This window comes from Pseudorca crassidens, chromosome 14 (assembly GCF_039906515.1).
Source record: "Pseudorca crassidens isolate mPseCra1 chromosome 14, mPseCra1.hap1, whole genome shotgun sequence".
NCBI lineage: Eukaryota > Metazoa > Chordata > Mammalia > Artiodactyla > Delphinidae > Pseudorca > Pseudorca crassidens.
The window spans coordinates 10151913-10173282 of NC_090309.1; the positions used below are offsets into that span (position 1 = coordinate 10151913).

At 55.4% G+C, this 21370-nt stretch overlaps 2 protein-coding genes across 7 annotated transcripts; one reads left to right on the forward strand and one right to left on the reverse strand.

The window, feature by feature from the left end:
- Positions 1 to 207: 207 nt before the first annotated feature.
- Positions 208 to 10924, forward strand: LOC137205915 (glycerol-3-phosphate acyltransferase 2, mitochondrial). 2 transcript variants are annotated; one of them, XM_067704294.1, is made up of 21 exons: positions 208 to 472; positions 606 to 719; positions 1432 to 1505; positions 1884 to 1988; positions 2223 to 2351; positions 4767 to 4866; positions 5266 to 5399; positions 5711 to 5810; positions 5906 to 6118; positions 6459 to 6578; positions 6747 to 6829; positions 7167 to 7285; positions 7949 to 8019; positions 8093 to 8351; positions 8440 to 8588; positions 8770 to 8847; positions 9366 to 9497; positions 9580 to 9700; positions 9805 to 9870; positions 10102 to 10157; positions 10505 to 10924. In XM_067704294.1, the coding sequence occupies exons 1-21, from the start codon at positions 419 to 421 to the stop codon at positions 10619 to 10621; spliced, it is 2394 nt and encodes a 797-aa protein (XP_067560395.1). In that variant the 5' UTR covers positions 208 to 418; the 3' UTR covers positions 10622 to 10924. The 2 variants fall into 2 exon arrangements, with proteins under 2 accessions (XP_067560395.1, XP_067560394.1); XM_067704293.1 differs by lacking the exons at positions 208 to 472; positions 606 to 719; positions 1432 to 1505 and having other exon boundaries at positions 1546 to 1988; positions 10102 to 10305; positions 10505 to 10631.
- Positions 10918 to 20799, reverse strand: LOC137205917 (oxaloacetate tautomerase FAHD2A, mitochondrial). 5 transcript variants are annotated; one of them, XM_067704296.1, is made up of 9 exons: positions 20628 to 20796; positions 17810 to 18060; positions 17009 to 17079; positions 16165 to 16433; positions 12979 to 13038; positions 12619 to 12781; positions 11464 to 11572; positions 11264 to 11331; positions 10918 to 11142 (listed from the first exon to the last, which is right to left on the reverse strand). In XM_067704296.1, the coding sequence occupies exons 2-9, from the start codon at positions 18052 to 18054 to the stop codon at positions 11135 to 11137; spliced, it is 993 nt and encodes a 330-aa protein (XP_067560397.1). In that variant the 5' UTR covers positions 18055 to 18060; positions 20628 to 20796; the 3' UTR covers positions 10918 to 11134. The 5 variants fall into 5 exon arrangements, 4 of the variants coding, with proteins under 4 accessions (XP_067560397.1, XP_067560396.1, XP_067560399.1 ...); XM_067704295.1 differs by having other exon boundaries at positions 11264 to 11351; positions 20628 to 20792; XR_010934355.1 differs by lacking the exon at positions 11464 to 11572 and having other exon boundaries at positions 11264 to 11351; positions 20628 to 20799.
- Positions 20800 to 21370: the final 571 nt, after the last annotated feature.

The window sequence follows — 21370 nt, forward strand, 5'->3', positions numbered from 1 at the left end:
TGTGCACAGAAAGGGTCTGAGTCTCTAGTACAGGCCCATCTGTGCCGTGAGATGGCAGGGTGGGTGTGGATGGTGAGACAAAACATCTCCTTCGTGTTAGCCTGAGGGAGCCCTGATCTGAACACTCTGAGACCTTTTGAGGATAGTTGGCTCTTTGGTGGGACCAGTCGGGTGTTGGGGGGGAAAGCTTTGATCTGAGCCAGCCCCCAGATTCCAGCCCTGGTTCTCACCGCTGCCGGCCTGGGTGTTGTCTGTCTGTCCTGGGGTGGGGGGATGGGGCTCACTCCAGGAGCCCCTGGTTGTGGCCCAGATTCCAGTACCTCCTCCATCCTTCTTCCTCTCCCCAGGTCAGGTTCCTCTGGAGAGAGAGAGAGGCAGAGGCGGCTGGTTCCCAGATGTTATAGACCCCGTGGACACCATGTTGGAAGCCAGACTCCAAAGCCAGCGGAGAAGCAGCCAGCATGGTCGGGAGGTAGTGTAGCCTTTCCATTCCCAGGACACCCTCTGCTCTCCCGCCTCCCGTCCTGTGCCTCTCACTACCGGAGCCTCCCTCCCTCTGCCAAGGACTTTGAGTCCTCTCATCTCTCCCTGTGGCCCTTTTCCAGGCCAGCCTGTGGTCCTCAGGTTTGGGGATGAAGCTGGAGGCTGTCACCCCTTTCTTGGGGAAATACCGCCCCTTTGTGGGTCGCTGCTGCCAGACCTGCACCCCCAAGAGCTGGGTGAGTGATGGTAGAGCCAGGCCCTACCTTGTGAAGCTTGATTCTGGGAGCCATGGCTCCCACGGCCTTGGGAAGCAGCTTCCTTTATGTCTCCCAACCCAGCCCTCCCCTGCACCTGCCTCTGCTGTCTTTCACGGAATGGGCGCACTAGTATTGGCTGGTTGTTGGTCCGGGGCTGGCTCCTGGCTCCCAGGCCTGGGAGAGTTGGGTGGGGAAGTGTAAAGGGGCCTGAGAGGAGGTGTAGAGCACGGCCAGAGGGCTGGGGTCTGACTATGCCTGCATGAGTCCTGCTGTTCAGTTTTGGGGACACTGCCCACTCAGAGTCAGTGAGCACTCAGCACATGCTTGCAGACCTCTGTGTGTCGGTGCCGTGTGCTGGTGCTGATGGGACCCAGGGTTCTGGTGGGGATTTAGGCTACATGTTCTCTGCTGTGGATGAGAGAACTTCTCAGAGACTTCAATACGCTCTTCTCCAAGAGGGTGATTCTACAGAGGATGCAGCCCTTCCATTTTGACCGTGGAACCCTCTTTCCTAAGTGAGCTTCAGGATCTGGGGTCAAACATCTTTTGGGAACTGCTGTGCTGTAATCCTGTCTCCTGGTAAACTCTATAGTCCATCAGGCAAAGACCACAGAAGACAGAGCAAGGGCTTTCCTTTGCGGGTTTGCAAAGGCCCCCCCAAGGACATGCTGTCCCTGCCCCTCTTGGGCAGGAGTCCCTCTTCCACAGAAGCATAATGGATCTAGGCTTCTGCAGTGTGATCCAGGTGAAGGAAGAGAACACCAGGTAGTCAGAGCTGGGGGTGGGGCAGGGTGGTGGGCAGGGCCCTTGGGTGCAGGGCTGCTGGGGCCTTGCTTTGTGGTATCATTTTCTTTCTTCCTCTGCTCCAAACCCACAGGTGGGGACAGGCAGCCCTGGAGCTTTCCTGCAGTTCCTTCTGTGAGCTTTCAGGCCCTGGGCCTGCACCCTGCTCACTGGGGGGAGGGGTAGGAATAGGCCACAGGTGGGCAGGTGCCGCCTCTTCCTGCTCCATGATAAGCCAGGCTCAGGTGTTCCCAGTCCGTGGGGCTAGGGTGACCCCTTCCTGATGGAATGCCCTCTGTGGGCCCTAGTCAGGGGCGGGCCCGCTGAGAGATCTACCCCCTGCTCGGGGGCTGTGCCCAGGTTTCGGGGCTGGCTGGTTCGGAGGCTCTGCTATTTCTTGTGGTCCCTGGAGCAGCACATACCCCCCTGCCAGGATGCCCCACAGAAGGTCGTGGAAAGCACTGGGTGAGGAGGCAGGGACTGGGGTCTGGCTGGTACTTCTGGGATCCTTGAAGGGATGACAAAGGCTGTAGGCAGGGCTGATTGAAAGGGCTGGTTTCTAGAGTGTTAGCTTGGTCTGGGGCCCTTCCTTAAAGATGGAGGGTGAAGACTGGAGGCTGTGCCCTGGGGCTTCTGTGGGGCTGAGGGAAGTGAACTTAGGCCTGCTCCAGCCTGACACCACTGCCTCTCACACCACAGGGTTCAGAATGTCATCCTAGGGAGGGCCCCAGGAGGGGCTGGGGAAGGCCAGGTGCCCAGCCACGTGAAGAGAGAGGTACAGCGCATCTTGGGCCACATCCAGGCCCCACCCCGCCCCTTCCTGCTCAGGTAACTCTGTACTGAAGGGTGTTTTGGGCTGGGGCCTCTGCCCTTTGGGAGGGAGCGTTGGCTGGGCCTGGGTAAAGACTAGACTCCCCTCCTGGGGAGCTGGGTGTTATATTTACCGGTCTGAGTAAGCCCCTGATCTGGACATTGTGAGACCTTTTGAAGACAGCTGCCTTCTCAGTGGGACCAGTTGGATAAGGGGCAGGGGCTTTGATCTGAGCCAGCTCCCAGGTTCCAGCCCACGTTCTCACCACTGCTGGCCTGGTGGTGTGTATCTGTCCTGGGGGTTGGGGCTTGGGGGTCACCCCAGGAACCCCTGGTTGAGACCTAGACTCCAGTACCTTCTCTATCCTTCCACCTTTCCCCAGGTCAGGTTCTTGTGGAGAGAGACAGGAGGTGGCTGGTTCCTCCATCTTATAGGCCCTCCTTTTCCCTCCCATATTCATCCTGCTGTCACTACCTGCTCCCTCCTGATCTGTCCTGCACAGGTCTGAGCTCCTCTTAGATACAGGACACTCTTCTGGGGAAATGGAGGGATGCACAGGTTAGAGTGAGGAGAGATACACACGCCTGCAAGAAGGACAGAACAAGGGCTAGGACTGAAAATACCTGGAGGGGAGGAAGGGACTTGTAAGCCAGGGACAAAAGGGGGAAAGGAGCCAGCCTTGGGGAGGTGAGGATGTGAGGGAACAGTTCTACCAGAGGGAAGAGCATGAGCTGTGGCTGCAGGAAAGGGCCAGGTTTGCTCAAGTAGCTGATGTGGTCGGAAGCTGGCAAGTGAGGGAGAGAGTTGTTGGAGACAAAACTGAGAGGTAGAAGGGACCAGATATGCAGGGCCATACAAGAAGTTTGGATGTGACTTCCAAGTGCGGTGAAAACCAATGGAAAGGTTATAAGCAGAAAATAACAAGATTAATTGAGGTCACGAGTAGAGAACAGATCATCTGGGGAGGCTGTTTTGTTAGTCCAGGTGAGACTAATGATGGGGGATGGGCGTGACAGTAGAACTTAGGAAGACGATGGAGAGACCAATATGAAATTATCAGGACTCACTGATGGATTGGAGGGTTGCAGTGGGAGCAGTGAGGGGGAAAGGGGAAGCTGCAGGAGAGCTGGGTTTCTGGCTGAGCACCTGGTGGTGTGGTTGGAGGGGAGGGGGCAGGCTTGGGGAGGAGCAAGTTTGGCCCACAAAAGGTGTTTTGGACATAAAGAGTTTCTGATACCTGACATGCTGGTGGAGACACTGAGGCAGCTGCTTATATATATATGAGTCTGGAGCTCAGAAGAGAGATTGGGGCCAGGAACGTGTATTTGCAGAGCTTTAGCACATAGATGATGCTTCAAGCGGGGGGATGCTTGAGTCATTGAGGGAAGGAGGGCACAGGGCTGCACATGTCAGGCTCGGCTGTGTTGAAAGTGCTAAGAGGTCAACTGAGCAAGGACAGGAAGTAGAGGTTGTTGGTGACCTACGACTAGCCCTCCATGTGACAATTCTTTGGCTTTTTCGAGACTTCCAGTCCCTTGACCTGAGCACCTTTACACCAGCCATCAGTCCCCCCTCCTGTCTTTCCTGCCCCCCAGGCCTAGCTTCGATTCCAGGGCTCCTTGTGAGGAAAGTGCTCTTGTGAAGGAGTCACTGGGCACAACCCAGCTGTGTTTGAACCCAGCTACCTGCCTTCTCTGCACCTAAGCAGCCAAATGTCACTAGGGAAACACACTGGGTGGACCTGTTTCCTTTATAAGTGTGATTCTCAGAGGGGCACACTGCACTCTCCAAGGCTCCAATCTAGACTGCTCCTTCTCTAACTTATCCACTGTTGACCAAGCACCTCATGCTTCATGGAGGAATAGAAGCCATCAGATGAGGACATGCTGTGTGTCCCGCACATCTCCATGCTGCCTGTGTCCACGCTTCTGTCCTCATTTAAAGCCAGTCCTCACATTGGGCCTCTGGACAACCCCTCCCCAGAGATTTTGCCCCTTCAGCCATCTCCTTTCCTTCTTGTATCACTAACTCCTCCCTTTTTAGTTTACTTTTCCCAGCAGTTTGCAGAGACAAGGCCGGGTTATGCCTGGAGAGAGTCTTGGTTCTCTGGTCACCTTTGGGGTAAAAGGAGGCAGGGAGATGCTTGGAGGCTGATACGAGGCAGCTGCGCCATGAGGTCGTCTTGGGAGACGGCAGCACCTTGCCGGCGCAGGCTCTGCTGTCAGGCCCCCCTGCTGGTCCCAGCACCCGCACTTAGCTTTCTCTCTTATCCAGCAGCTTCTGTGACCTCTCTGAACCTCACTTTCCTCTTCTGTAAAGTGGGGACAGTAGTAGTGCCCACCGTAGAGGAGTTCTGGCTGGCCCTCTGGGCTGCCGTGGGCTGCCTCGTGGGCCACGCCCTGCCATGCCTCAGACTGGGCGCTGCTCTCCAGGCTGGTCAGCTGGGCACTGCTCCGGATCCTGAACTGCCTCTTCCTGAACGTACAGCTGCACAAGGGCCAGATGAAGATGGTCCACAAGGCCGCCCAGGCAGTAAGGCCCACCCTCCATTGGGACGGGGATGGGATGGCGGGGACAGAGGAGCAGAGGCTAGGCCAAGCCCTGAGTCGGGACCAGCCCTATCAGCTGGTGGGAAAAATCCGGTGCTCTTTGACGACCTTCTCTTTGTGTCTCACGGTCCTGCTCCCATGAGGCTTCCTCTAACAGCTTTTCATCATGGTCTTAACAACCATTACGTCAATGCATTACCTTAAAAGCTGTTGACAGAGCTCCTCTGCCTTTGGGAGATGTGCTCAGAGGAAGAACTGCTCAGCTGAACCCTCCCTCCCTCCCTCTGGGGCTGCCCTGGGGCTGTAGGCACTAGGTTTTGGCTCCCTGCATCTTCAGGGTGGGGGGCGGATTGGCACTTCCCTTTGGCTCTCCCTGGAGCAGGGCTCGCCGCTCGTCCTCCTCTCTACCCACAAGTCACTTCTGGACGGGATCCTACTGCCCTTTGTGCTGCTCTCCCAGGGCCTGGGCGTGCTCCGTGTGGCTTGGGATCCCCGCACCTGTTCCCCCATCCTCAGGTAAAAGTCTTGTGCCTTTAGACATACAAGGGAGAGGTCCCCAGGCCAGGACAGGGGTGTGTGGGGATGTCAGGCGGTATTCTGGCGGCAGCTCCCCGGAGGCCCTCTTCCTGGCCCCTCTGCTCTCAACTTTGTGCCACCCCAGCTTGTGGGGCTCAGACGGAGGGTCAGCTATGGGCTCTAGGACCATGCCTGGCCTCAGCGTGTTCAGGCAGGACCCAGGCTGGCCCTGTGTGGACCAAGGCTCTCACTAGCCTCCTGCTTGGTCCCATCTCCTGAGCGCCTTCCCTCATCTGCCCTGTGCCCCACAGAGCTCTGCTGAAGAAACTTGGGGGACTTTTCCTGCCCCCAGAGGCCAACCTCTCCCTGGACAGCTCTGAGGGGGTCCTTGCAAGGGCTGTAGTCCATGCGGTGAGTGCTATGCCCAGTGGTTGTTTATGGGGCCAGGGTATGGGGGCCTGTTGCTGTTCTGGCTTTGACACCTGCCTCCCCCCACCCACTTCCAGGCTGTGGAGCAGCTGCTGGTCAGCGGGCAGCCCCTGCTCATCTTCCTGGAGGAGCCGCCTGGGGCTCAAGGGCCTCGGCTGTCAGCCCTGGGTCAGACGTGGCTGGGACTGGTGGTGCAGGCGGTCCAGGTGGGCATCGTCCCAGATGCTATGCTGGTGCCAGTGGCCATCACCTACGACCTGGTTCCAGATGCACCCCGTGACACATACCACGTGAGACCCCCCTGCCCTGGGTACCTAAGTGGACACCATCTCCAGAGAGGAGGCACAATATTGTGTCTGTGGCTGAGTTCCCCTCAGGGCTTGGCTAAGTGGGGAGTGCAAAGGAATTTCAGCCCCACAGTCATTGTCCTGTGGCACCTGCTAAGGCTGTTACAGTTATCCTCTCATTTCATACTCAAAAGACCTTGCTAGGGAGGGATTTCTCCTGTTTCACAGGGGAGAAAATGAGCTTGGAGAGGTCATGGTCATATAGCAGTTTGGGCCCAAGATGAAGTTGAGCAGAAAGCGTGCTCCAGGCAAGCTGGCTCCCCCAGCCCCTTTCTCCCTGCAGGCCTCGGCCCCTCTGGGGCTGTGGACCGGAGCTCTGGCTGTCCTGTGGAGCCTGCGAGGCTGGGGCTGCAGCCGCCGAGCCTGCGTCCGTGTGCATCTGGCCCAGCCCTTCTCCCTGCATGTATGGACCCCATTGGGCAAGGCTGGGAGTACCTGGGGTCTGTCCTAGGGCTTCTGGCGGCCTGGCCCTCAAGGCCACTTCAGGGGTAGTGTTACCTACTTCAGATGGGCTGTATGCAGGTTTCCTGGTGGGCCAGGGCAGACCACCTAAGAGCCTTGTCCTGGGCAGGAATACACCGTCAACGCCAGAAGCTGCTGGGGCAGCAGGCAGACCCTGGAGCAGCTGCTGCAGCCCATCGTGCTGGGCCAGTGGTAAGGGCAGAGGAAGATGAGGGTCTCAGGGGCAAGGCAGGCAGCTCTTAGGCCCTAGCTCATGAGCTGGCACCTTCTCCTCCCAGAACCACAAACACATCACCAGCTCCAGCCTTCCCCCACCAAATAACTTGGGTCATCTCAAACCGTGCCAGGCACCCTCCTCGCCTGTAAGTTGAGTGTGGGTTATGGCACACAGGCCTGGAAAGGACTAGGGTTACACAAGCCACCTCTTTCGGGGATAGGAAACGCCCTCACGTTTGAGAAAGCTCTGGGCTCCCCCATGATTGTTTTTAGGTTTGGTCCCTTCATCTTGTGATCTGTGTCTCTATCCCAGTACTGTCGTCCCCGACACTGAGAAGGTGCAGGAGTGGACCCCAGTAACCGGGCCCCTTCTGGCCCTGAAGGAAGAGGACCAGCTGTTGGTCAGGAGGCTGAGCTGTCACGTCCTGAATGGTGAGGGGAACCTCGGTCTGGCCTTTGAGGGAGGTTCCTGAACACTCTTTCTCAGAGCTGGCCAGTCGTCAGGGCCCTCCTTTCCAGGTGGGTTTCTGCACCTGCCCCCTCTTGCGTGGCCCACTTGGGACATGTGAAGAAGAGTGGAACACCTTCCCCTGCCCCTGAGGAGGGGGCCAGCCAGGGAGGACGTGATGGAGTCGCTAAGTGAGGCCACACAGGTGGCCGCCCAGCCCGGCCTCAGGCGCGTCACTTCACTCTCTTGAGGTGACATTAGCTGAACTGAACAATGTATGTAAGGGACGAAACAGTGCCTGGCACAGAGGGGGCTCTTAACAGCACTGTTACTACCATCTTCTCAAGTGTCCCTTCTGTGGCAGACTGGGGGTTGGTGGGTAGTATATCTGCAAGAGGCAGGGACGGTCCCTGAGCTCCCAGCCTGGCTCTCAACATGTATTTGGTAAACGCCACTTCTCCACTGGGGAGGGTGGCACCCAAGGACCGAGCCTGCTCTCCCCTTCCCAGGGGTGGAGTCGTATGGGGGTGTGTATGTGGCTGCTGCCAGGGAGGTGTGTGCTGGACTGGGAAGGCTTGCCTGGTGACGGAGGGCCCGGGCTGTCAGGCCTCCGCCCCTGAGCAGCACCCCTGCACCTCTGGCCCTAGCCTGCGTGGCGAGCTCGGCGGTGATGAGCACGGCCATCATGGCAACGCTGCTGCTGTTCAAGCACCAGAAGGTAGGGCACGGCGGGGTGGGGGCCTGGGGGAGGAGGCGTGGCCCTGCTGCTGAGCCCCTCACTGCCCACCCAGGGCGTGTGCCTGTCACATCTCCTGGGGGAGTTCTCCTGGCTGACAGAGGAGACGCTGCTGCGTGGCTTTGACGTGGGCTTCTCAGGGCAGCTGCAGTGCCTGGTGCAGCACACGCTGAGCCTGCTGCGGCCGCACGTGGCCCTGCTGCGCGTCCAGCAGGGGGACTTGCTGGTGGTTCTGCGGCCCGGCCCAGGCCTCGCGCACCTGGCACGCCTGAGCTCCGAGATGCTGCCCGCCTTCCTGAGCGAGGCCGTGGGTGGTGAGTCCCTAGGGCCTGGGATGGGTGGGATGTGTGTAGGGGTGAGGGGACTAGCTTCCTTCCTCACGTTTGGTCCCTCCTCCCCCAGCCTGTGCCGTGTGGGGGCTGCTGGTGGGCAGGGTGCTGCCTGAGGGACCCTGGGAGCTGCAGGGCATCGAGCTGCTGAGCCAGAACCAGCTGTACCACCAGATCCTGCTGCTGATGCACTTGCTGCCGCAGGAGCTGCTGCTGCTGCAGGTCAGGCCTCTCCCACCAGCCCAGCTCAGTCCTGGGCCTCCCCTTCTTGGCTGTAGGAGAGGGCCCATGCTTGCCCGAGCCCTGACCCTAAGATGTGCTGCGGCAGTAGGTCTGGTCTCCGTCTCTGGCCAGGCCCCTGCCTGGCTCTCCTGAGGCCACATGGGTGCCTCTTTCTTCCCAGCCCTGCCAGTCTTCCTACTGCTACTGTCAGGAGGTGCTGGACCGCCTCATCCAGTGTGGGCTCCTAGTTGCCGAGGAGGTAGGAAGGGCAGCTGGAGACAAAGCCCCTGCCCAGGGTCTGGCCTCCTTCAGCCTCCCACCGAGTGACAGCGGCCCCAGCTCCTCCTCTGGCTTGTGTGTGTGTGTGGGGGGGTGCGTGCGTGTGTGTGTACAGCCCCTGGCCTAGCAGAGAGAAACCTGGTTCCCGCCTCGCCACTCTCCGCCATGGGACTTGTCAGACCGCATCTGCCCTGGGCTCGTGTGTAGCTACAGTGACAGGACTGGACAAATGCACCTGAGGGTTTCTGCATAAGCCCCGCCCTCCACATTTCTTGTCCACGGGGGCTGTGGCCCTTGAGGGTGGGTGCTCACTTCCTCTCACCCCACAAGTTGGCTCCGCAGCTGTGATGGTCTGGTGTGGCCTGGGGCATTCTCCTGGGCTCCCCAGGTCTGCGTGTGCTGGTTTCACCTCCCTGGCTGGCCATGCGCCCGGCCTGGGGGCCTCGGGGCTGAACCTTGGCCAGCCTGACAGGGACCAACGGCTCCCATGGCCCTCAGACCCCAGGCTCCCGGCCAGCCTGCGACACCGGGCGGCGGCGTTTGAGTGCGAAACTGCTGTGGAAACCAAGTGGGGACTTTACCGACAGTGACAGTGACGACTTCGAGGAGGCTGAGGGCCGGTACTTCAGGGTGCGCTGGGAAAAGCCATCAGGGGAGGGGGGCCGTAGGGAGGCAGTGGGAGCTGCCCTCACCCTGGCCTGTCCCCCTCCAGCTCAGCCAGCAGTCACGCTGCCCTGACTTCTTCCTCTTCCTCTGCCGCCTGCTCAGCCCGCTGCTCAAGGCTTTTGCGCAGGCTGCCACCTTCCTCCACCGGGGCCAGCTGCCAGATACTGGTGAGGCCCGCGCGACTGCGGCCGTCCTGAGGAGAGGCTGAGCGCTCAGGGTGGGGGCCCTGCCTGCGTGGGGGCCCCAGGCCTCAGACCTCTCTCTCCCACAGAGTCGGGCTACGCGGAGCAGCTGTTGCGGTTCTTAGAGGCCACCGCCCAGGAGGAAGGGTTCTTCGGTGAGTCCCGAGCAGCCAGCCCAGGCCCTGGGAGGCGAGGAAGTTTTGCTGGTGGCTGCCTCCCCCTAGTGGGCAGTGAAAGCCCAATTCCAGGAAGGCCGGCTGAGGGGTACAGAGAAGGCCTTTGGGTCCAGCTTGAGCCCTATCCTTTGGTTGTCCCGTCCTTAGACAAGAGGAGAGGAGCTGGGCCCCGGAGCTCCCTTCCATAGCCTTCACTTCTCTTTCCTCCAGAGTGTGTGGACCCAAATCTCGCCATCAGTGCCGTCTGGACCTTCAGAGACCTGGGGGTGAGAGGGGCCAGTCTCTCCGCCCTTCTGTCCCCCTGCCTCCCACTCCCATACCCTGAAAGAGCTCAGGGAGCCCAGCTGTACCCACCCTGGGATTTCCCCAGCGTCTCCGAGTAGGTGTGGTGATTGATAGTAGTTGTTGGAGAAGGTAGGACAGTTTTCCTGCCCCTCTCAGTCTCCCAAACCCCTGGGTCATTCTGCTCCTGGGTGGGGCCCTGGGGGTGTTTTGAGAGGCAGCGTTTGCCCTCAAACACCAAGGCTTACGGGGCCACAGGTCTCACTGCAGTTTTCCAGGGGAGGGGCACAGCGCCCGTGGCGAGCGCTCAGAGCCCTTCTCCGTGGCCCAGGTGCTGCAGCAGATGCCCAGCCCTGCAGGCCCCATGCTCCACCTGTCCCCCACCTTTGCCAGCCGGGACAATCAGGAAAAGCTGGAACGGTTCATCCGGCAGTTCATCTGTAACTAGAACTAGGAGGGGCCAGCGTTGAGACCTCCCAGCCCCAGAGCACAGCTGTGCCCTGGAGCCAGAAGGCTGGCCTGGGAGGAGCTGCAAACCCTCAGCTGGACTATAACATCTTTGAGGTCTGACTGCCCCTCGCCATCTCCTGCTTTCCGCATCCTCTGGTGTGATAAACGAGAGGACTGGATGAGTCCTCTTTTCCCAAGCTCAGCAGTGTCTTTCTTTTTGGTGTGACTGTGCGTATTTGCTCTTTCCTTCCCCACTGTGTGAGAATGCCCTATCTCACTCCTTGAAACAAATCCTAAAGGAAGCCAAAAAGAAGTTTATTGAGGAGGAGAGCACCATCTCCTCCCCGTCTACCTGGAAGAGGAGCTACTCGGGGGCTGGCACTGCGCCTCTTCCTGTGCTGGGCTCAGTGGGAACGGATGCCCCCACCTCAAGTCCACGGCCCGCGGTAGAGCCCGTCACACCACCTTGTTGACGATGACACCTAGTTCCTCGATCTCACACTGGACTTCATCACCCTTCTGCAACAGAGTGGGCCGTGAGGCGGTCAGTCCTTTGGTGTGGCACATACACAGGCCTGGATTTCTCAAGTCTGAGCCCACCCTGCCAGGCCTTCTTCCTTTCCTCGTTTAGCCAACCTACCTTGAGAAAGACAGGAGGTTTTCTGAATACACCAACACCTGGGGGGGTCCCGGTCAGGATGACGTCCCCTGGGAAAAGAGTGACGAACCTAGGGCAAAAGGGCCAGGTGAGACCAGGGGCCGAGGTGGCTACAGCCTGCCATGGAGCGCTCGGTTTAGCCTCCAGGTGGGTGTTGGGGGGCAGGGCTCCATCCCACTTACTGGGAGACCCAGGCTATTAGCTCTTCTGTCTTAAACACCATCTGGTTGGTGCTGCTACTCTGGACCACCTCCCCATTCACTCGGCAGCAGATCTTTAAGTTGTGTGGATCTGAAATGCAAAAACACCACTTTGGGGTTCTCCCTTCTTTCCCTCAAACCCCTCCCAATCAGCTAGAAAATGAAAGCACAAGGAGACCTTGTGACTCGCCAGGTGAGAGGGTTGTGTGCTGGACTCCCTGTGCTTGGTCCTGGCACTCCCTACCCTGGAACTGTGTGTGGACACTGGCTGCCTCAGGCCTCCCTGTATCCACCACAGAGCAGAGTGCCTGCCAGTGGTCCCTTGGGTGGGTTAAGGAGGGGATGTTCCAGACTCTCAAGGAGCAGAGAAAAATGGCTGTTTCTGCCTTAAGAAACAGATGTCTACCCACAGCAGAGGCTGACTTGGCACAAGCAGGAGTAGTGAAGACTCCTGCACCTGAAGGCTTACCTGTAATACTGTCCCGAGTAGACAGTACTTTTAACTTTTCGGTGTTTTACACATTCACAAACCCCCCCCCCCCCCCACCAGGGATCACCATTTAACTTCTCTGATGACTGACTGCGCGGGGTGGCATAAGGCTGAACTGCATGGACGTGGCCCTACCCAGATGGCTGTGGTCTGTCCTCTTAAGCACCGTCTCTCTTCCTGGCTCTCACAGGACCTCACTCAGCCACTGTGTAGGCAGGCAGCAGCAGCTACAAGCAGCAAGGGCACAGTGAAGGTGCAGGGGGCTCTGGAACAGCCGTTCTCTGTGATGCTCAAAGGGCAGCTCTGCTGCTTTCCAACTTAAAGACTCTCCCAGATGGTGGCAGCTAGAGGAAGCCTGACCCACCCATCCTGAGAGAACTGCTTCGTTATTCACTTCATGAATGCAGATTCACCACCTCTGCAACTGCAGCTCTCTATGGGGTGAGGGGACAGGGGGAGGCCCAGTGGAGAACTCATGGCCCACGTTGAGAGATTTGCTCTAATATAAGCAATCAACGAAAGGGCAGCCGGGGATAGGGGCCCGCGTGGAGCCATGCCCCTCACTCCCACTTCCCGGAAAGCTGCTTTCTCTTCACTGATGTATCTAAGAGCAACAGGAGTCACCCAGTGGGCTGTCAGAGACCTACCTGCTACACTGTCCTTGGTCACCAAGGCAGGGCCCAGGGGGCAGAAGGTGTCAAAGGTTTTTCCCAGCAGCCACTGCTTTCCATTGCGTCTCATTTGCCAGTCACGAGCAGTCACGTCATGTGCCACAGTGAAGCCAGCCACATGGGCCATGGCATCTGTGGCCTATGGGGGGCAGGGGGTTTGGCCAGATTGGAGGTTAAATCATGAGGACACCAACCCCTGTAACAAAGGATCTCAAAGCCTTGGTCCCACGTTAGTGGCCAGAGGTGGTGGATGAGAGGCAAGGCAGGGTCAGGAGCAGGTAGATGCCAACCGCCTCCCAATGCCAGGGACAGATGGCACTGCCCTTTCCACCTCACCTTGATGTGCTTGCCTTTCTTTCCAATGACCACAGCCAGCTCCACCTCCCAGTCCACCTCCTGTAGAGCGGGAAAGGAGCAGTGAGTTGCTGGGCTCTGGGCCCCGCTCCTCTGCCGAGGGGCTACACACTGCCTCGGGGCCAGGGCCTCTTAACGGTGGGGTTGGCTGCCGGCCCCCATTTGTAAGACCTCGAGCCAGAGTGGAGTGAACAGTAGGGGAGGTATCACGTGCAGACCCATCAACTGGGCAGTGGCAGGCAGCACCCCCAGAGGCAGGCAGAGCTCTCCGAGCGACTGCAGAAGAGCAGCCTTTGTCCGGGGAGGGAGTTTAAGAGTCACTCTTGATACTTCCAGAAAAGGATGAATACCAAGTAACAGCAGCTAACCCTACTGTGTGCCAGGCACTACTCTAAATGCTTTAATGCACGAACTCAAATAATAACAAGAAAAAGATCGACATGCCAAAATAAATGTGGGCCAAAGGCTTGAATAAGCAAGTCACAAAAAGAAATACACATGGCCACAAAAAGGAAAACATGCTCAGCCCTTTCCATAAACCACAAAGTGCCCTATAAAATAGATAACAATTTAGCCTTTCAAACTGACTGCTCTTTCTAACAGTGACAACCAGAAACACAAAAAAGAACTGGGTTCCTTGGGGAAATGGCTAATTCCAAGTCTGAGACAGAGTACAAGATGAGCCTGCAATAGCTTGGCCACAGCAAGGAAGTACTCAGAAAGTGATATAGATGGGGGCCATCTTGAAGGCCCTCCCTGGCCAAATTAAGACCCTTTGAGTATCAAAAAGAATGTAAATGATGGACTATGACATATTGAATAAAACTAAAAATCAGGAATTTACAGTGATACTAAAGGGACATGGGTTAAAAAAAAAAAAAAAAGGAGGGAAGCAGTGTTTCTTCAGAGTACCAGCTAATAAAAGTGCACAGACAGAAAAAATCACCTTTTTCTAACGCTTACTGCAATAATGGATTCAGGTAAGGATGACCAGATGATCCCTGGATGAAAAATTGTGAGGCAATAAGATAGTCACATGGTTTCAATGTCTACCCTGCAGATTGTTTACTAATTACCACAGTGAAATGTACCTTTACAATGGAGAGGTCACGTGAGCATCAAGTAAACTAAGGGATCAAACTTTAGGGCCCGACAAGAGTCTCCCAGTGGGATGCAACACAAGTACACACCTGTTGCTACAGACTGAATGTTTGTGTCCCACCTCCCCCCACCCCCCAATTCATATACTGAAACCTAACCCCCAAGGTGATGGTATTAGGAGGTGAGACCGTTGAGAGGTGATTAGGTCATGAGGGTAGAGCCTCCATGAAGAGGATTAGTGCCCTTACAAAAAGAGATCCCAGAGAGCTCCCTTCTACCACGTGAGGACACAGTGAAGAGACAGTCGTCTATGGACCAGGAAGTGGGCCCTCACCAGGCACCAAATCTGTTGGCACCTTGATCTTGGACTTCCTCGACTCCAGACTGTGAGAATTAAATGCCTTGTTTATAAGCCATCCATCCATCCATTCTGTATTTTGTAATAGCAGCCTGAACAGGTTAAGAGACCTATGTAGAACTTGACAAAAATGTTTAACCTGAATCTAATCATGAAGAACCAACCAGACAAATCCAGAGTGTGAGACATGCTATGAGACAACTTGCCTGGTTTCTTCAAAAAGTGTCATTAAAGATAAAAAAGGGCAGGGGGAAAAAATTGCTTGAGATCAGGGGTCGGCAAGCTATGGCCCACAGACCAAATCCTTGCTTGTTTGCTGTCTGTTACTGTAGACAAAATTTTCCTGGAACACAGCCATATTCTTTCATTCACGTATCAGCTATGCAGCTTTCATATTTCACAATGGCAAAGCTGAACTGTTGCAAAAGAAACTATTTGGCACTCAAAGCCTAATACTAACTGGCCCTTTGAGAAAAAGTCTGCGGATCCCTGTTCTAGATAAAAGGCACTAAAGAGACATAACCAAATACAATGTATGACCTTGACTGATCTTGGACCAAAACCAAAAACCAAAAAACAAACCAGGACCCAAATTAAAAGTCATCTTTGGGGGGGCGATTGGGAATATTCCCAATTGGACTGTATATTAGATATTACTCATGTTAACTTTCTTAGTTGTGATAATGGTATTATGGTCATGGACATTGTCCTTATTCTTAGGAGATGCATGTTGAAGTTTCTATGAGTGAACTGTCTTAATGTCTATAACTTACTTTCAAAGGTTCTTCCCACTCCCCCTCCAAAAAAAGTGTGTGTGTGCCCGTGGGACATGAGGGAAGGAGAGGAAGAGGGACAGGGGGAGGAAGAAGGAGGGAGAGGAAAAGCAGATACGGCAGAATGTTAACAGTGAATCCAGGTGAAGAGTCTGGGTAGTCACTGTACTTTTTTTCAACTTTCCTGTAATTTCCAAAATATTCCTAAACTAAAAATTTGAAAGTATTAGTAAGGGTACATACACTGCTGGTAGACATGTAAATTGCTTTTGCAACTTTTCTTAAGGTCACTTTGGCTGATTTTTGAAACCCTGCCTACACTCTGACAAAGACATTCAAATTCTAAGAGTTTGTTCAAAGGAAATAATCACACATTCATGGATGTGCAAAGTCTTTTCTATAAGGAGGTTCACTGCAACACTACTTATAAAAGCTAAAAACTGGAAACAACCTATCTAGCAATATGAGGACTACTGAATAAATTATGGCCATTGATACAATAGAAAACTAAGCAGTAACCTAAAAAATGTCAGGGGAGAATATTTAATGGCATGAAGAATGTTCTTGCTGGAGACGTAACTAAATGGTAGGCATATGTACAGTATAAATAGAAACAGGAACAGAAAAACACTGGGAAGATATACAGCAAAACATAAATGTTGCAAGCCCTGGGCAGTGGGAACATGGGTGACTTTTCTTTACGTTTATCTGTATTTTACTAATTTTCTATAATGCAAGTATATTACTTTTGTAATCAGGAAAAGATATAAATTAACTTCTCCCCCCCCCACCCCCGAGAGCAGTCTTATTACTGTATAATCCCCTGGAGTTTCTGTTTAATGCACTAATGAGCAACAGATGGTTCCTTTAGGCTGGAGGCTGAGCACCTGTGTGATGGGCCCCAGTGACTCGGGGGCACAGTGGGGAGGCACCAACCTGACTCTCAGGAGGGAGGACGACCTCGTCGTAGGGCCCCACGATGGAGCTGGAAAACTTGCTGAAGATGATGGGCTCCTTGGGCACAGGCACGTTCTGCTCTTTGCAGTGGTCCACATAGTTCATGCCCACGCACACCACCTTGTCTGGCCGTGTAACTGGAGCCAGGAATGTCACTTCTGACCGTGGTAGGACTGGCAACTGGGCAGCCAGGGCTCTGCAGAGACCAGAGCAGGAGAGAGGGGCACTCTGGGGAGATCCTGCAGCAGCTACAAGTTTTTAAAATGTATTTTCTAGATCAACCATCAGAGTCAGCAGGAAAATCAAGCCCAGTTACTGTCCTTTGATATCAGAGCACTGTTTATATTTATCTAGTGTTGATTTCCTCTCCCCCATTAGGTAATACATGTCCATGTAAGAGAATTCAAAAGGTGCAAATGGGAATAATGGAAAGGTCTCTCTTCTACACCTTCTCCTAGTCACGCTGCTCCAGCCCTGGAGACAACCACTGTGTCCTACGTAGCTCTTCACAGCCACTCTATGTATACTCTTCTCCCATCTTTTTTTTTTTTTTCTTGCGGTACGCGGGCCTCTCACTGTTGTGGCCTCTCCCGTTGCGGAGCACAGGCTCCAGACGCGCAGGCTGAGCGGCCATGGCTCACGGGCCCAGCTGCTCCGCGGCACATGGGATCTTCCCGGACTGGGGCACGAACCCGTGTCCCCTGCATCGGCAGGCGGACTCTTAACCACTGCACCACCAGGGAAGCCCTCCCATCTTTTTTTATGCAAATGATAGCACAATTATATATACCTTTTAAAAACATATATATTTTAGAGATCTCACCATAACAGTATACAGCTTCCTCGTTTTCGTATGGCTGCCTATTACTGCACAGTAGAGATACACCCAATTTTCTAATGAGGGACACAGAAGTAGTTTCTCATCTTGCGAGAATATGAAAGTAGGGGAAAAATACTGTTACCAACACTGTATGCTGTCAAACATCTGTATTTTTTGTCAGTTAAATAGGTGAAAATGACACCTCAAAGTGGTTTTTTGTTTTGAGGGTTTTTTTGCCATACCAAGCGGCATGCGGGCTCTTAGTTCCCCGACCAGGGATCAAACCCTCGCCCCCTGCAGTGGAAGCGTGGAGTCTTAACCACTGGACCGCCAGGGAAGTCCCCTCAAAGTGGTTTTTAATTTACTGTTCATCAACACCTTTAGACCAGATTCCACAGGACTCCTGGCTTCAGGGAGGCCTCTACCTAATCTAGCCCAAACCCAAGAACCATCTTTAAGAACCTCTTTGCAGTCCTCTCTCCTAATGAGCTTTCCAAGATGCCTCTTAGGATCCCAGGTCCCAGCCCCTCAGGCAAGCAGGAACTTAATCTCCCAGGGAAGGCAGTGTGACAAAGTAGAATTCTGGCCCCACCACCAAGCGTGTGGCCTTCGGATGGTCAATCATCCTCCTCGGGCCTCGGTTTCCCCCTCTGTAAACTGAGGATGTTGTCATAAAAGATTTCTAAGGCTCTTCACTAAGGGAACAGGTGAGAAATGAAGGCTGGGGTGCAAAAGAGGAGGCGGGTGGGAGGAGGGAGGGGGAATGGGGCAGCTGCGGCAGGGCACTGCTGCCTGCTGACTTACCTCTTTGCCACTGAGAGAGCGGCCTCTCCCTGCCCCAGGAACTCTATCATCGTCTTGGGCAGTGTGGGGTCAAAGGCGCTGAGGTTGATGACACCTCCACCATTCCCTGACTCCAGGCCCAGATGAGGTCCCGTCAGGTGGGGTGCCCGGAACTGCACCAATCTCATGTCTCTGGAGGGTTGAAAGGGCCAACGCTGAGCCTGCAGCAGAGCCGTGAGCCACCTTCTTCTACCAGAGACCAGCATCGGAGCCTATGGAGAAAAAAGTGGGTCCTAGGGGATGGAGACAGTCCGAAGCCATCACTGGGGCTCCCAGAGCTCCTCAAGCTGCAGCCCAAGTCCTCTTGCCCCATGAGCCATTCTTGGCTCACCACATGGGAAGTGGTCCAGGTTTTCACTTATTTCACGTGTTTCAAATGAAACATTTCTAGAGAAGCAACTACTTCATGCCAGCCACTGAGCTAGGCCCCAGGGATTCCAGCCTTCCGTCAACCAGTGCTTTCTGAAAGCTTACACTGTAGCTGGCACCACTGGGGCACCGGGCAGACAATGCAGGTCAGACACACTCAGCCCTGCCATCCTGCCTGCAGGGGAAACTGATGTTAACAACGGATGCCGTTAAGTAGGATTCTGCAATTGGGACTGCTGCTGTGTAGATCAAGGGCCCTGTCTTTGTTTCTTGAGGAAGTGTGGGCTGGGCTAAGATGAGCAGGGCTAGGAATTAGTTAAGAGTGGAGCCCAGCGTGAGCAAGAGATCACAGGTGAAACTGGCTTCACAGCTGCCACAGGTAGTTTTTTAAATGCCAATTTGATCCTGTTACCCTCCTACTTAAAATGCTTTCCACTGCTCACATGACCAAGCCAGAACCCCTTCCAGGCTGTCGCAGCCTTTTAGGAGCAGCCCCCGCCTGCCTCTCCAGGCAGTAATTATTTAGTGGCTTCTGTGCTGGAGTACAGGCTGCCCTAGGAAAGAGGCTGCAGACAGAGGGCAGGGTCTACGCCTGACAGGCATCACGGGGCTGTCTCCCCTCTGGGTTCTGGGGCCACAACTGTCTCTTTTGCTGCCGAGTCCACAGTGCCTAGCACTGTGCCTGCCACACAGAAGGCTCTCAGCTACTCTCTGTTCAATGATCAAATGCCAGAAGCAGGGGCTTGACTTTTCACTACTTGGGAAAACTCGGTGATTGTCAGCCTCAGGAGGGGCAGCTGTGCCTTCCCTCCTAATACCACTTAGAAAGTATCAACAAGGCTCAGGTTCCATTTTGAGTTCTAGGCTCCACGCAAAGACAAACCCCATTCTCTTCTTTGGTTTCTGAGTCTGGCCTCCACCCCAACAGTCCCTCCTCTTCATGGTTCCTTGCCTTTAAAAGTAGCCTTTTAGGGATTCCCTGGTGGCACAGCGGTTAAGAATCCGCCTGCCAATGCAGGGGACACGGGTTCAAGCCCTGGTCCGGAAAGATCCCACATGCCGCGGAGCAACTAAGCCCGTGCGCCACAACTACTGAGCCTGCGCTCCAGGGCCTGCGGGCCACAACTACTGAGCCCACGTGCCATAACTACTGAAGCCCGCGCAGCTAGAGACAATGCTCCACGACGAGAAGCCCGCGCACCGCAACGAAGAGTAGACCCCGCTCGCCACAACTAGAGAAAGCCCGCGTGCAGCAACGAAGACCCAGTGCAGCCAAAAATAAATAAACAAAATAAAAAATAAAAGTAGCCCTTTATGCTCAAGCACGTGGAGGTCATCCCAGACTCCTGGTTCTCTGATGATTCCATCTACCTTGTTCAGTTAAACACTCATTAGATCCAGGTCAATGATCTGATCGCTGTGCTGGCCGATGAGTTTAACCAGAAAACCAGGAGTTCTGAACCTCCCACCCTCCTGTCTTACACAAGCACCAACCATGCCACTGTCAGGGGCTGTTCAAGCTAAAATGTATGCACTTATACTCCACACACTAAGATTATTATCCCACTGCATGCCAGGTGTTACTTTGTTTTACCTACAATGGCTGATTTAATTCTCTTGACAGCTGTGGACGGTAGGGGCTGTTGGTCCCATTTCACAGATGAAAAAACTAAGGCTCGAAGAGGATAAGGGATCTGCCCAAGTTCCCAAGGACAGGAAAGAACTGGGACTTGAATCCAAGTCCAGGTGAGGAGTTGGACACTTTAGCCCAGAGGTGGTGGTGAGAAGTAGGAACCTCCAACAGGAAATCTTCTGGAGGCCCAGCGACACCCTGCATGCCCCAGGGGAAATTGGATCTCCTGCTGGCTACTGCCTCAGGGATAAGGCTGTTCACCTGCTCTCCCAGATAACCGCAGGCCCCACTGACTGCCCTTCCCACATGACAGGCCCTTCCAGGTTCTCATTCCGCCCTCTAGCAATCCCCTCAGGCTGAGCGCCTCATTTTACAGAAGGGGCACTGAGGCTGAAGGAGGTGAAGTCACCTGCCGAGGTACCTGAAAGTGGCCCCGCTGCTCCTGCGGGAACCACTGTGCCGCAGAGCCTGAGCTCAATCCAACTCTGGACAGGTGTCCGTAAGCAAAGAGGCAGGGACATGGAGCTGCAACGGCGCAGGCGAGACAACGGTTTGCACCTGGGACCGCGTCCCACCATCCACTCGCCTGGGCCCCTGTGCCAGTCCCCCACTTCCCCTGTATGCCCAGCTCCATCCCCTACACTCAGTGGGCGCCCAAGAGGGCCCGCCAGCCCAGTCCGTGTGGTCGGAGCGGCCGGGCACCAGAGTCCAGTCCTGCCCTCAGCCGGAGGCCCGGAGGCCCGGTGCACCCCGCCGTCTGGCCTAAACCTAACCTACCTGGCGCCCTGTGCTGTCGGGATAGGACTCGCGGGCCAGACGCCAAGGTCACCGGGCGCCCGAGCACAGGTACTACGTCCCAGAGACCACAACCGGCCGGGACTTCTAACGCTGCGACACTGGGCGCCGCGCGGCTCCTCTAAATAAGGCGTCAGCAGAGGCGGGCGCTCCCTGGTGACGTCACGGGACAACGGCCAATAGCAGGGCGTCTAGTTCGGTGCCGGAAGCCAAGTCGCATAGTGGGCGGGCCCAGGGCCCGAGGGAGGGTAGTCTCTCTCGCGCTCCAGCAGGCCTGTGGGTACGGACCTGAAGCCGGCGAAGCCAGCCGGATGCCCCGGACGCCGCATGCCCGAAGGCACTCGCTTTCGGGGCGGCGTGCGCTTGCATGAACCCGAAAGGGGGTGCTTCTTGACATTTTGCGCCCTGGGCGCCTCGCTGGCCTCGCCCGCGTCGGGCCCAGCATCTGGGCCAGGCCCTGCTCTGATGGTTGAGCGAAATGCGTGGAGACCAAATTCTGGCGCGCTGGTTGACAAAGCCAGCCCTTTTTGTCTACTGATTGTGTCATATCAGAGAAGAGAGGAGTGATGATTGCACCGATATTACATATGGGGAACCTGCGGCCGGAAGTATTTTCCTTAAGACGGCATTCTTAAGCAAAATTACAGCCTTTCACAGCCCTGTCTTCTTACGCACTATATGGACTGTGCGCAGGGTAGTAGGAGGCATAACCTCCATCGTTAGAA